The 15,209-nt window shown below is 40.6% G+C and overlaps 1 protein-coding gene across 1 annotated transcript in view; it reads right to left on the bottom strand.

The window, feature by feature from the left end:
* FANCD2 (FA complementation group D2) overlaps positions 1–15,209 on the bottom strand; it is a gene marked incomplete in the record, with an annotated part of 1,113,076 nt that overhangs the window by 159,891 nt on the left and 937,976 nt on the right. Inside the window, 1 exon segment of the mRNA XM_053689418.1 lies at positions 14,059–14,152. Coding sequence (XP_053545393.1) covers positions 14,059–14,152 — 94 coding nt within the window.

Genomic DNA, 15,209 nt, shown 5'->3' on the forward strand with positions numbered 1-15,209 from the left:
AATTCATTTCTTTCATATTAGCAAGAGTCCATGAGCTAGTGACGTATGGGATATACATTCCTACCAGGAGGGGCAAAGTTTCCCAAACCTCAAAATGCCTATAAATACACCCCTCACCACACCCACAATTCAGTTTAACGAATAGCCAAGAAGTGGGGTGATAAAAAAGGAGCGAAAGCATCAAAAATAAGGAATTGGAATAATTGTGCTTTATACAAAAAAATCATAACCACCACAAAAAAGGGTGGGTCTCATGGACGCTTGCTAATATGAAAGAAATGAATTTATCAGGTAAGTTCTTAAATAAATTATGTTTTCTTTCATGTAATTATCAAGAGTCCATGAGCTAGTGACGTATGGGATAGCAGATACCCAAGATGTGGAACTTCCACGCAAGAGTCACTAGAGAGGGAGGGACAAAATAAAGACAGGCAATTCCGCTGAAAAAATAATCCACAACCCAAATCAAAAGTTTTAATCTTATAATGAAAAAAACTGAAATTATAAGCAGAAGAATCAAACTGAAACAGCTGCCTGAAGTACTTTTCTACCAAAAACTGCTTCAGAAGAAGAGAAAACATCAAAATGGTAGAATTTAGTAAAAGTATGCAAAGAAGACCAAGTTGCTGCTTTGCAAATCTGATCAACAGAAGCTTCATTCCTAAAAACTCAGGAAGTAGAAACTGACCTAGTAGAATGAGCCGTAATCCTTTGAGGCGGGGACTTACCTGACTCCACATAAGCATGATGAATCAAAGACTTTAACCAAGACGCCAATGAAATGGCAGAAGCTTTCTGACCTTTCCTGGAACCAGAAAAGATAACAAATAGACTAGAAGTCTTTCTAAAATCTTTAGTAGCTTCAACATAATATTTCAAAGCTCTTACTACATCCAAAGAATGTAAAGATTTCTCCAGAGAATTCTTAGGATTAGGACACAATGAAGGGACAACAATTTCTCTACTAATGTTGTTAGAATTCACAACCTTAGGTAAAAATTGAAATGAAGTCTGCAACACCGCCTTATCCTGATGAAAAATCAGAAAAGGAGATTCACAAGAAAGAGCAGATAACTCAGAAACTCTTCTAGCAGAAGAGATGGCCAAAAGGAACAAAACTTTCCAAGAAAGTAATTTAATATCCAGAGAATGCATAGGTTCAAACGGAGGAGCCTGTAAAGCCCTCAGAACCAAATTAAGATTCCAAGGAGGAGAGATTGACTTAATGACTTAAAGCCTGTACAAAACAATGAATATCAGGAAGATTAGCAATTTTTATGTGAAAAAGAACAGAAAGAGCAGAGATTTGTCCTTTCAAAGAACTTGCAGACAAACCCTTATCTAAACCATCCTGAAGAAAGTGTAAAATTCTAGGAATTCGAAAAGAATGCCAGGAGAATTTATGAGAAGAACACCAAGAGATGTAAGTCTTCCAGACTCGATAATAAATCTTCCTAGACACAGATTTACGAGCCTGTAACATAGTATTAATCACTGAGTCAGAGAAACCTCTATGACTAAGAATCAAGCGTTTAATTTCCATACCTTCAAATTTAATTATTTGAGATCCTGATGGAAAAATGGGCCTTGAGATAGAAGGTCTGGTCTTAACGGAAGTGTCCAAGGTTGGCAACTGGCCATCCGAATGAGATCCGCATACCAAAACCTGTGAGGCCATGCTGGAGCCACCAGCAGTACAAACGAACGTTCCATTAGAATTTTGGAAATCACTTTTGGAAGAAGAACTAGAGGCGGAAAGATATAAGCAGGATGATAATTCCAAGGAAGCGACAACGCGTCCACTGCTTCCGCCTGAGGATCCCTGGATCTGGACAGATACCTGGGAAGTTTCTTGTTTAGATGAGAGGCCATCAAATCTATTTCTGGAAGTCACCAGATTTGAACAATCTGAAGAAATACCTCTGGGTGAAGAGACCATTCGCCCGGATGTAACGTCTGGCGACTGAGATAATCCGCTTCCCAATTGTCTACACCTGGGATGTGAACCGCAGAAATTAGACAGGAGCTGGATTCCGCCCATACAAGTATCCGAGATACTTCTTTCATAGCTTGAGGACTGTGAGTCCCACCTTGATGATTGACATACGCCACGGTTGTGACATTGTCTGAAAACAAATAAACGATTCTCTCTTCAGAAGAGGCCAGAACTGAAGAACTCTGAAAATCGCACGGAGTTCCAAAATGTTGATTGGTAATCTCGCCTCCTGAGATTCCCAAACCCCCTGCGCTGTCAGAGATCCCCATACAGCTCCCCAACCTGAAAGACTCGCATCTGTTGAGATTACAGTCCAGGTTGGACAAACAAAAGAGGCCCCTTGAATTAGACGATGGTGATTCAGCCACCAAGTCAGAGAAGATCGAACATTGGGATTTAAGGATATTATTTGTGATATCTTTGTATAATCCCTGAACCACTGGTTCAGCATACAAAGCTGAAGAGGTCTCATGTGAAAACGAGCAAAGGGGATCGCGTCCGATGCAGCAGTCATGAGACCTAGAATTTCCATGCACAAAGCTACCGAAGGGAACGATTGAGACTGAAGGTTTCGACAAGCTGAAACCAACTTCAGAAGTCTCTTTTCTGTTAGAGAAAAAGTCATGGACACTGAATCTATTTGAAAGCCCAAAAAGGTTACCTTTGTCTAAGGAATTAAAGAACTCTTTGGTAAATTGATCCTCCAACCATGTCTTTGAAGAAACGACACAAGTTGATTCGTATGAAATTCTGCAGAATGTAAAGACTGAGCAAGTACCAAGATATCGTCCAAATAAGGAAATACCGCAATACCCTGTTCTCTGATTACAGAGAGAAGGGCACCGAGAACCTTTGAAAAGATCCTTGGAGCCGTTGCTAGGCCAAACGGAAGGGCAACAAACTGGTAATGCTTGTCTAGAAAAGAGAATCTCAGAAACTGATAGTGATCTGGATGAATTGGAATATGAAGATATGCATCCTGTAAATCTATTGTGGATATATAATGCCCTTGCTGAACAAAAGGCAGAATAGTCCTTAGAGTCACCATTTTGAATGTTGGTATCCTTACATAACGATTCAATATTTTTAGATCCAGAACTGGTCTGAAGGAATTCTCCTTCTTTGGTACAAGATTTGAGTAAAACCCCAGACCCCGTTCCAGAACTGGAACTGGCACAATTACCCCAGCCAACTCTAGGTCTGAAACACATTTCAGAAATGCCTGAGCCTTCACTGGGTTTACTGGAATGCGTGAGAGAAAAAAATCTTCTCACAGGTGGTCTTACCTTGAAACCTATTCTGTACCCTTGAGAAACAATGTTCTGAATCCAAAGATTGTGAATTGAATTGATCCAAATATCTTTGAAAAATCGTAACCTGCCCCCTACCAGCTGTGCTGGAATGAGGGCCGCACCTTCATGCGGATTTGGGAGCTGGTTTTGACTTTCTAAAAGGCTTGGATTTATTCCAGACTGGAGAAGGTTTCTAAACGGAAACCGTTCCTTTAGGGGAAGGGTCAGGCTTCTGTTCCTTATTCTGACGAAAGGAACGAAAACGATTAGCAGCCCTGTATTTACCTTTAGATTTTTTGTCCTGAGGCAAAAAGGTTCCTTCCCCCCAATAACAGTTGAAATAATAGAATCCAACTGTGAACCAAATAATTTATTACCTTGGAAAGAAAGAGAAAGCAAAGTTGACTTAGAAGTCATATCTGCATTCCAAGATTTAAGCCATAAAGCTCTTCTAGCTAAAATAGCTAAAGACATATACCTGACATCAATTCTAATGATATAAAAAATGGCATCACAAATAAAGTTATTAGCATGTTGAAGAAGTTTAACAATGCTATAAGCATTATGGTCTGACACTTGTTGCGCTAAAGCCTCTAACCAGAAAGTGGAAGCTGCAGCAACATCAGCCAAAGAAATAGCAGGTCTAAGAAGATTACCTGAACATAAATAAGCTCTCCTTAGAAAGGATTCAAGCTTCCTATCTAAAGGATCCTTAAAGGAAGTACTATCTGCCGTAGGAATAGTAGTACGTTTAGCAAGAGTAGAGATAGCCTCATCAACTTTAGGGATTTTGTCCCAAAACTCTAATCTATCAGATGGCACAGGGTACAATTTCTTAAACCTTTGAGAAGGTGTAAATGAAGTACCCAGACTATTCCATTCCCTAGAAATTACTTCTGAAATAGCATCAGGAACTGGAAAAACTTCTGGAATAACTACATGAGGTTTGAAAACCGAATTTAAACGCTTAGTAGATTTAGTATCAAGAGGACTAGACTCCTCCATATCTAATGCAATTAACACTTCTTTAAGTAAAGAACGAATAAACTCCATCTTAAATAAATATGAAGATTTATCAGTGTCAATATCTGAGGCAGAATCTTCTGAACCAGATAGATCCTCATCAGAAACAGATAAGTCAGAATGATGGCGGTCATTTAAAAATTCATCTGAAATATGAGAAGTTTTAAAAGACCTTTTACGTTTACTGGAAGGAGGAATAACAGACAGAGCCTTCCTAATAGATTTAGAAACAAATTCTTTTACATTAACAGGAACATCCTGAACAATAGATGTTGAAGGAACAACAACAGGTAATGGATTATTACTAATGGAAACACAATCTGCATTAGAAAGTTTATCATGACAGTTATCACAAACTACAGCCGGAGGAACAGTTACCAAAAGTTTACAACAGATGCACTTAACTTTGGTAGAACCAGCATCAGGCAGCGTCTTTCCAGAAGTAGATTCTGATCCAGGGTCAGGTTGAGACATCTTGCAATATGTAATAGAAAAAACAACATATAAAGCAAAATTATCAAATTCCTTAAATGACAGTTTCAGGAATGGGAAAAAATGCCAAATGAACAAGCCTCTAGCAACCAGAAGCAATGAAAAATGAGACTGAAATAATGTGAAAAAAAGGTGGAGACAAGAATGACGCCCACATTTTTTGGCGCCAAGAATGACGCCCACATTATTGGCGCCAAGTATAACGCCCATATTTTTTGGCGCCAAATATGACGCCACATCCTGTGACGCCGAAAAAAACGACGCCCACATTTTTGGCGCAAAAAAACGTCTGTGACAGTTATCACAACACATATACGTCAAAAAATGACGCAACCACGAAGAAACTTCCGGCGTCAATTAGGGTGCCGGAAATGACAAAATTTTTGCGCCAAAAAAGTCAGCGCCAAGAATGACGCAATAAATTGTAGCATTTTCAGCCCCCGCGGCTTTTCAGCCCACAGGGAAAAAAGTCAATTGAAAATTTTTACAGCTAAGAAAAAAATATTCATTCATAAGCATTATCCCAAATAATGAAACTGACTGTCTGAAAGAAGGAATACTGATTATCCTGAATCATGGCAAATATAAGTTTAAAGACATATATTTAGAACTTTACATATAAAGTGCCCAACCATAGCTTAGAGTGTCATAATAAAATAAGACTTACTTACCCTAAGACACTCATCTACATATAGTAGATAGCCAAACCAGTACTGAAACGAGAATCAGTAGAGGTAATGGTATATAAGAGTATATCGTCGATCTGAAAAGGGAGGTAGGAGAAGAAATCTCTACGACCGATAACAGAGAACCTATGAAATAGATCCCCTAGAGGAAGACCATTGTATTCAAATAGGCAATACTCTCTTCACATCCCTCTGACATTCACTGCACTCTGAGAGGAAAACCGGGCTCCAGCCTGCTGCGAAGCGCATATCAACGTAGAATCTAGCACAAACTTACTTCACCACCTCTATGGGAGGCAAAGTTTGTAAAACTGAATTGTGGGTGTGGTGAGGGGTGTATTTATAGGCATTTTGAGGTTTGGGAAACTTTGCCCCTCCTGGTAGGAATGTATATCCCATACGTCACTAGCTCATGGACTCTTGCTAATTACATGAAAGAAATGGCATCACAAATGAAATTATTAGCATGTTGAATTAACTTAACAATGCTATACACATTATGATCTGGTACTTGTGCTAAAGTTTCCAACCAAAAGGTTGAAGCAGCAGCAACATCAGCCAAAGAAATAGCAGGCCTAAGAAGAGGACCTGAACATAAATAAGCCTTCTTTGGAAAAGATTCAAGTTTCCTATCTAAAGGATCCTTAAAAGAAGTACTATTTGCCGTAGGAATAGTAGTACGTTTAGCAAGAGTAGAGATGGCCCCATCAACTTTGGGGATCTTTTCCCAAAACTCCAATCTATCAGTTGGCAAAGGATACAGTTTCTTAAACCTTGAAGAAGGAGTAAAAGTACCACCCAGTCTATTCCATTCCCTAGAAATTACATCTGAAATAGCATCAGGAACTGGAAAAACCTCTGGAATAACTACATGAGGTTTAAAAAACAAATTTAAACGTTTACTGGTTTTAATATCAAGAGGACTAGTCTCCTCCATATCTAATGCAATCAACACCTCTTTTAATAAGGAACGAATATACTCCATTTTAAATAAATATGAGGATTTGTCAGTGTCAATATCTGAGGTAAAATGTTCTGAACCAGATAGATCCTCATCAGAGATAGATAACAGAATTTATGTTTACCTGATAAATTACTTTCTCCAACGGTGTGTCCGGTCCACGGCGTCATCCTTACTTGTGGGATATTCTCTTCCCCAACAGGAAATGGCAAAGAGCCCAGCAAAGCTGGTCACATGATCCCTCCTAGGCTCCGCCTACCCCAGTCATTCGACCGACGTTAAGGAGGAATATTTGCATAGGAGAAACCATATGGTACCGTGGTGACTGTAGTTAAAGAAAATAAATTATCAGACCTGATTAAAAAAACCAGGGCGGGCCGTGGACCGGACACACCGTTGGAGAAAGTAATTTATCAGGTAAACATAAATTCTGTTTTCTCCAACATAGGTGTGTCCGGTCCACGGCGTCATCCTTACTTGTGGGAACCAATACCAAAGCTTTAGGACACGGATGAAGGGAGGGAGCAAATCAGGTCACCTAAATGGAAGGCACCACGGCTTGCAAAACCTTTCTCCCAAAAATAGCCTCAGAAGAAGCAAAAGTATCAAACTTGTAAAATTTGGTAAAAGTGTGCAGTGAAGACCAAGTCGCTGCCCTACATATCTGATCAACAGAAGCCTCGTTCTTGAAGGCCCATGTGGAAGCCACAGCCCTAGTGGAATGAGCTGTGATTCTTTCGGGAGGCTGCCGTCCGGCAGTCTCGTAAGCCAATCTGATGATGCTTTTAATCCAAAAAGAGAGAGAGGTAGAAGTTGCTTTTTGACCTCTCCTTTTACCGGAATAAACAACAAACAAGGAAGATGTTTGTCTAAAATCCTTTGTAGCATCTAAATAGAATTTTAGAGCGCGAACAACATCCAAATTGTGCAACAAACGTTCCTTCTTTGAAACTGGTTTCGGACACAGAGAAGGTACGATAATCTCCTGGTTAATGTTTTTGTTAGAAACAACTTTTGGAAGAAAACCAGGTTTAGTACGTAAAACCACCTTATCTGCATGGAACACCAGATAAGGAGGAGAACACTGCAGAGCAGATAATTCTGAAACTCTTCTGGCAGAAGAAATTGCAACTAAAAACAAAACTTTCCAAGATAATAACTTAATATCAACGGAATGCAAGGGTTCAAACGGAACCCCCTGAAGAACTGAAAGAACTAAATTGAGACTCCAAGGAGGAGTCAAAGGTTTGTAAACAGGCTTAATTCTAACCAGAGCCTGAACAAAGGCTTGAACATCTGGCACAGCAGCCAGTTTTTTGTGAAGTAACACCGACAAGGCAGAAATCTGTCCCTTCAGGGAACTTGCAGATAATCCCTTTTCCAATCCTTCTTGAAGGAAGGATAGAATCCTAGGAATCTTAACCTTGTCCCAAGGGAATCCTTTAGATTCACACCAACAGATATATTTTTTCCAAATTTTGTGGTAAATCTTTCTAGTTACAGGCTTTCTGGCCTGAACAAGAGTATCGATAACAGAATCTGAGAACCCTCGCTTCGATAAAATCAAGCGTTCAATCTCCAAGCAGTCAGCTGGAGTGAAACCAGATTCGGATGTTCGAACGGACCCTGAACAAGAAGGTCTCGTCTCAAAGGTAGCTTCCAAGGTGGAGCCGATGACATATTCACCAGATCTGCATACCAAGTCCTGCGTGGCCACGCAGGAGCTATCAAGATCACCGACGCCCTCTCCTGATTGATCCTGGCTACCAGCCTGGGGATGAGAGGAAACGGCGGGAACACATAAGCTAGTTTGAAGGTCCAAGGTGCTACTAGTGCATCCACTAGAGCCGCCTTGGGATCCCTGGATCTGGACCCGTAGCAAGGGACTTTGAAGTTCTGACGAGAGGCCATCAGATCCATGTCTGGAATGCCCCACAGCTGAGTGACTTGGGCAAAGATTTCCGGATGGAGTTCCCACTCCCCCGGATGCAATGTCTGACGACTCAGAAAATCCGCTTCCCAATTTTCCACTCCTGGGATGTGGATAGCAGACAGGTGGCAGGAGTGAGACTCCGCCCATAGAATGATTTTGGTCACTTCTTCCATCGCTAGGGAACTCCTTGTTCCCCCCTGATGGTTGATGTACGCAACAGTTGTCATGTTGTCTGATTGAAACCGTATGAACTTGGCCCTCGCTAGCTGAGGCCAAGCCTTGAGAGCATTGAATATCGCTCTCAGTTCCAGAATATTTATCGGTAGAAGAGATTCTTCCCGAGACCAAAGACCCTGAGCTTTCAGGGATCCCCAGACCGCGCCCCAGCCCATCAGACTGGCGTCGGTCGTGACAATGACCCACTCTGGTCTGCGGAATGTCATCCCTTGTGACAGGTTGTCCAGGGACAGCCACCAACGGAGTGAGTCTCTGGTCCTCTGATTTACTTGTATCTTCGGAGACAAGTCTGTATAGTCCCCATTCCACTGACTGAGCATGCACAGTTGTAATGGTCTTAGATGAATGCGCGCAAAAGGAACTATGTCCATTGCCGCTACCATCAACCCGATCACTTCCATGCCCTGAGCTATGGAAGGAAGAGGAACGGAATGAAGTATCCGACAAGAGTCTAGAAGTTTTGTTTTTCTGGCCTCTGTCAGAAAAATCCTCATTTCTAAGGAGTCTATTATTGTTCCCAAGAAGGGAACCCTTGTTGACGGGGATAGAGAACTCTTTTCCACGTTCACTTTCCATCCGTGAGATCTGAGAAAGGCCAGGACAATGTCCGTGTGAGCCTTTGCTTGAGGAAGGGACGACGCTTGAATCAGAATGTCGTCCAAGTAAGGTACTACAGCAATGCCCCTTGGTCTTAGCACAGCTAGAAGGGACCCTAGTACCTTTGTGAAAATCCTTGGAGCAGTGGCTAATCCGAAAGGAAGCGCCACGAACTGGTAATGTTTGTCCAGGAATGCGAACCTTAGGAACCGATGATGTTCCTTGTGGATAGGAATATGTAGATACGCATCCTTTAAATCCACCGTGGTCATGAATTGACCTTCCTGGATGGAAGGAAGAATAGTTCGAATGGTTTCCATCTTGAACGATGGAACCTTGAGAAACTTGTTTAAGATCTTGAGATCTAAGATTGGTCTGAACGTTCCCTCTTTTTTGGGAACTATGAACAGATTGGAGTAGAACCCCATCCCTTGTTCTCTTAATGGAACAGGATGAATCACTCCCATTTTTAACAGGTCTTCTACACAATGTAAGAATGCCTGTCTTTTTATGTGGTCTGAAGACAACTGAGACCTGTGGAACCTCCCCCTTGGGGGAAGTCCCTTGAATTCCAGAAGATAACCTTGGGAGACTATTTCTAGCGCCCAAGGATCCAGAACATCTCTTGCCCAAGCCTGAGCGAAGAGAGAGAGTCTGCCCCCCACCAGATCCGGTCCCGGATCGGGGGCCAACATTTCATGCTGTCTTGGTAGCAGTGGCAGGTTTCTTGGCCTGCTTTCCCTTGTTCCAGCCTTGCATTGGTCTCCAAGCTGGCTTGGCTTGAGAAGTATTACCCTCTTGCTTAGAGGACGTAGCACCTTGGGCTGGTCCGTTTCTACGAAAGGGACGAAAATTAGGTTTATTTTTTGCCTTGAAAGGCCGATCCTGAGGAAGGGCGTGGCCCTTACCCCCAGTGATATCAGAGATAATCTCTTTCAAGTCAGGGCCAAACAGCGTTTTCCCCTTGAAAGGAATGTTAAGTAGCTTGTTCTTGGAAGACGCATCAGCCGACCAAGATTTCAACCAAAGCGCTCTGCGCGCCACAATAGCAAACCCAGAATTCTTAGCCGCTAACCTAGCCAATTGCAAAGTGGCGTCTAGGGTGAAAGAATTAGCCAATTTGAGAGCATTGATTCTGTCCATAATCTCCTCAAAAGGAGGAGAATCACTATCGACCGCCTTTATCAGATCATCGAACCAGAAACATGCGGCTGTAGCGACAGGGACAATGCATGAAATTGGTTGTAGAAGGTAACCTTGCTGAACAAACATCTTTTTAAGCAAACCTTCTAATTTTTTATCCATAGGATCTTTGAAAGCACAACTATCCTCTATGGGTATAGTGGTGCGTTTGTTTAAAGTGGAAACCGCTCCCTCGACCTTGGGGACTGTCTGCCATAAGTCCTTTCTGGGGTCGACCATAGGAAACAATTTTTTAAATATGGGGGGAGGGACGAAAGGAATACCGGGCCTTTCCCATTCTTTATTAACAATGTCCGCCACCCGCTTGGGTATAGGAAAAGCTTCTGGGAGCCCCGGCACCTCTAGGAACTTGTCCATTTTACATAGTTTCTCTGGGATGACCAACTTGTCACAATCATCCAGAGTGGATAATACCTCCTTAAGCAGAATGCGGAGATGTTCCAACTTAAATTTAAATGCAATCACATCAGGTTCAGCCTGTTGAGAAATGTTCCCTGAATCAGTAATTTCTCCCTCAGACAAAACCTCCCTGGCCCCATCAGACTGGGTTAGGGGCCCTTCAGAAATATTAATATCAGCGTCGTCATGCTCTACAGTATCTAAACCAGAGCAGCCGCGCTTACGCTGATAAGTGTTCATTTTGGCTAAAATGTTTTTGACAGAATTATCCATTACAGCCGTTAATTGTTGCATAGTAAGGAGTATTGGCGCGCTAGATGTACTAGGGGCCTCCTGAGTGGGCAAGACTCGTGTAGACGAAGGAGGGAATGATGCAGTACCATGCTTACTCCCCTCACTTGAGGAATCATCTTGGGCATCATTGTCATTATCACATAAATCACATTTATTTAAATGAATAGGAATTCTGGCTTCCCCACATTCAGAACACAGTCTATCTGGTAGTTCAGACATGTTAAACAGGCATAAACTTGATAACAAAGTACAAAAAACGTTTTAAAATAAAACCGTTACTGTCACTTTAAATTTTAAACTGAACACACTTTATTACTGCAATTGCGAAATAACATGAAGGAATTGTTCAAAATTCACCAAATTTTCACCACAGTGTCTTAAAGCCTTAAAAGTATTGCACACCAAATTTGGAAGCTTTAACCCTTAAAATAACGGAACCGGAGCCGTTTTAAACTTTAACCCCTTTACAGTCCCTGGTATCTGCTTTGCTGAGACCCAACCAAGCCCAAAGGGGAATACGATACCAAATGACGCCTTCAGAAAGTCTTTTCTAAGTATCAGAGCTCCTCTCACATGCGACTGCATGCCATGCCTCTCAAAAACAAGTGCGCCACACCGGCGCGAAAATGAGGCTCTGCTTATGCTTTGGGAAAGCCCCTAAAGAATAAGGTGTCTAATACAGTGCCTGCCGATATTATTATATCAAAATACCCAGATAAAATGATTCCTCAAGGCTAAATATGTGTTAATAATGAATCGATTTAGCCCAGAAAAAGTCTACAGTCTTAATAAGCCCTTGTGAAGCCCTTATTTACGATCGTAATAAACATGGCTTACCGGATCCCATAGGGAAAATGACAGCTTCCAGCATTACATCGTCTTGTTAGAATGTGTCATACCTCAAGCAGCAAGAGACTGCACACTGTTCCCCCAACTGAAGTTAATTGCTCTCAACAGTCCTGTGTGGAACAGCCATGGATTTTAGTGACGGTTGCTAAAATCATTTTCCTCATACAAACAGAAATCTTCATCTCTTTTCTGTTTCTGAGTAAATAGTACATACCAGCACTATTTCAAAATAACAAACTCTTGATTGAATAATAAAAACTACAGTTAAACACTAAAAAACTCTAAGCCATCTCCGTGGAGATGTTGCCTGTACAACAGCAAAGAGAATGACTGGGGTAGGCGGAGCCTAGGAGGGATCATGTGACCAGCTTTGCTGGGCTCTTTGCCATTTCCTGTTGGGGAAGAGAATATCCCACAAGTAAGGATGACGCCGTGGACCGGACACACCTATGTTGGAGAAAAATCAGAATGCTGTTGGTCATTTAAAAATTCATCAAATTCATGAGAAGTTTTAAAAGACCTTTTACGTTTATTAGAAGGTGGTATGACAGACAAAGCCTTCTGAATAGAATTAGAAACAAATTCTCTCACATTAACAGGAATATCCTGAACATTAGATGTTGAAGGAACAACAACAGATAATGGATTATTACTAATGGAAATATTGTCTGCTTTTGAAAGTTTATCATGACAACTAGCACAAACTACAGCCGGAGGAACAGTTACCACAAGTTTACAACAAATGCACTTAGCAATTTAGAAAAGAAAGTCAATTTGAAAAATTTTCAGGTAAGAATTTTTTTTTCTTTTTTTATATATAAAGGTATATATATTTATAAATGCATTTCCCAAAAAATGAAACTGACAGTCTGTAAGAAGGAAATATACTGATTAACCTGAATCATGGCAAATATAATTACAAACATTATATTTAGAACTTTACATATAAAGTGCAAAACAATAGCTGAGAGTGTCTTAAATAAAAGGAAAACATACTTACCAAAAGACACTCATCTACATAAAGTAGATAGCCAAACCAGTACTGAAACGAGAATCAGTAGAGATAATGATATATAAGAGTATATAGTCGATCTGAAAAGGGAGGTAGGAGATGAATGTCTACGACCGATAACAGACAATCTATGAAATAGATCCCCGTTAGGATGACCATTGTATTCAATAGGTAATACTCCCTTCACATCCCTCTGTCATTCACTGCACTCTTAGAGGAACCGGGCTTCAGCATGCTGAGAAGCGAATGTCAACGTAGAAATCTAGCACAAACTTACTTCACCACCTCCATAAGAGGCAAAGTTTGTAAAACTGAATTGTGGGTGTGGTGGGGGGGGGGTGTATTTATAGGCATTTTGAGGTTTGGGAAACTTTGCCCCTCCTGGTAGGAATGTATATCCCATACGTCACTAGCTCATGGACTCTTGCCAATTACATGAAATGTGAGTTTAGTGTCCCTTTAATATGTAGCCATGAAGCAAAAAGCCTTAAAAAGCTCTGACACCACACAAATGTAAACTTCCTGTATAAACTATTGTCTTGTCATATTGAACATAATTGTTTTTTGACAGCATCTTTTGAATATAGTCTGTACACAAGTAACATCATGATAGCAAATTTCAAATGCAGCATCTGCAAATTCAAACACAGTGAGCCAATGTCTGGTTTAGCACATAGAGATGACCAAGTCTTACGCAGAAATCCAGTAAACTGCATGAAATCGTAATCAATGTATTTTGTGCTCTAATTCTTTGCAATAAGTAAATTATTCCTATGCAACTGCTCTGTGCTTGACTTCTCAGTACGCACCACCCTCACAATGCGTTAAGTTGTCCAAAGCATAAATTAATTGCATCATTTAATATAAATTGATTTCATATTTCGTGCAACAAACATTGAAAAATGTAATATTTATTTTAGCTTAATACTGGCTTAAATTTTAGCCAGTTGCTCTGTAAAATGTGCCCATTAAATAGAGCCTGGGGAGAACAATGCTATTAATCTATAACATTATTTATATTCATGGTTATTTCTCAATGAGTAATGAACATTATTGATATATTTTCAACATTTTCCATCAGTACCTGAAGGTTGTCAGACTTCTTTCCAGCTGGGATGTTTTTCACACATTTCTCAAGCTTGTCCATAAGAACTCGGTAAAACACTAGAAACGTTTGCCTGAGAAGAAAAGACAAGTAGAACCACACAATATACCATTAAATAAAGTGATGATGAAGAACATTAGACACTTTTAAATGATTGATTTAAGATGATGTATTAAGTGCCAAAACATGTCCTTTCTGGTGATATCAAGGACAGGACAAACAGCCCTGAAAGAAGATATTTGTTCAGATTTGTAGTGGTTGTTGTGATAAAAAAAGCCTTAACCAAATATTTGTTTAAAATACTGGTGTTGTATTGCTGCTCCCGAGCCTACCCAGGTATGTTTTACAACAAAGGATACAAAGAGAATCAAACAAATTAGAAGTAAAATGGAAAGTTGTTAAAAACTGCATGCTCTCACTGAATAATGAAATAATTTTTTTTGGTTGTATGCCCCTTTAAGTGATTCATCCAGAAATAAAAAAAAACTAAATTTATGCTTACCCGATAAATTTGTTTCATTTGTGATGATGAGAGTCCATAGGTAGTCTATAACATGTGGGATATTATATCCACCACTCCTTAGTTTATGTATAGCTGAGCAGAGAAAAGAACATATCGATAGGAAATACAAAAGTAGGGTAAAAACGAGGTGCAAGTTAGACCTGATGCACCAAATAAAGGGCGGGGCCTATAGAGTCTAACCATCCCGAAAGAAACAAATTTATCAGGTAAGCTTACAGCTTGTTTTCTTTCACAAGAGGAGAGTCCATAGGTCCATAACATATGGAATGTAATACCCAAGCTTAGAGTCCATGTTAAGGAAAGGGTGGGACGTCAAACTGATAAAATTTGGAGAATGTGTGAAGAGAAGACCAGGTAGCAGCTTTGCAAATGCAGCTCTGCAACTGGTTTTGTGGAGTGAGCTGTGATACTCTTAGGGGGAGACTTTCCTGCCAACAAGTAAGCTTTATGAATTGTTTGAGCCAAGAAGCTAAGGCTACAGCAGTAGTTTTCTGCCCCTTACAAGCACCCGAATGGTGAACAATCAAACTAGAACTCTGTCTAAAACCTTTAGTAGCCGGAAGATAAGATTTTAACACCCTGATCACATCTAGATTATGGGGTAAAC

This window comes from Bombina bombina, chromosome 7 (assembly GCF_027579735.1).
Source record: "Bombina bombina isolate aBomBom1 chromosome 7, aBomBom1.pri, whole genome shotgun sequence".
NCBI lineage: Eukaryota > Metazoa > Chordata > Amphibia > Anura > Bombinatoridae > Bombina > Bombina bombina.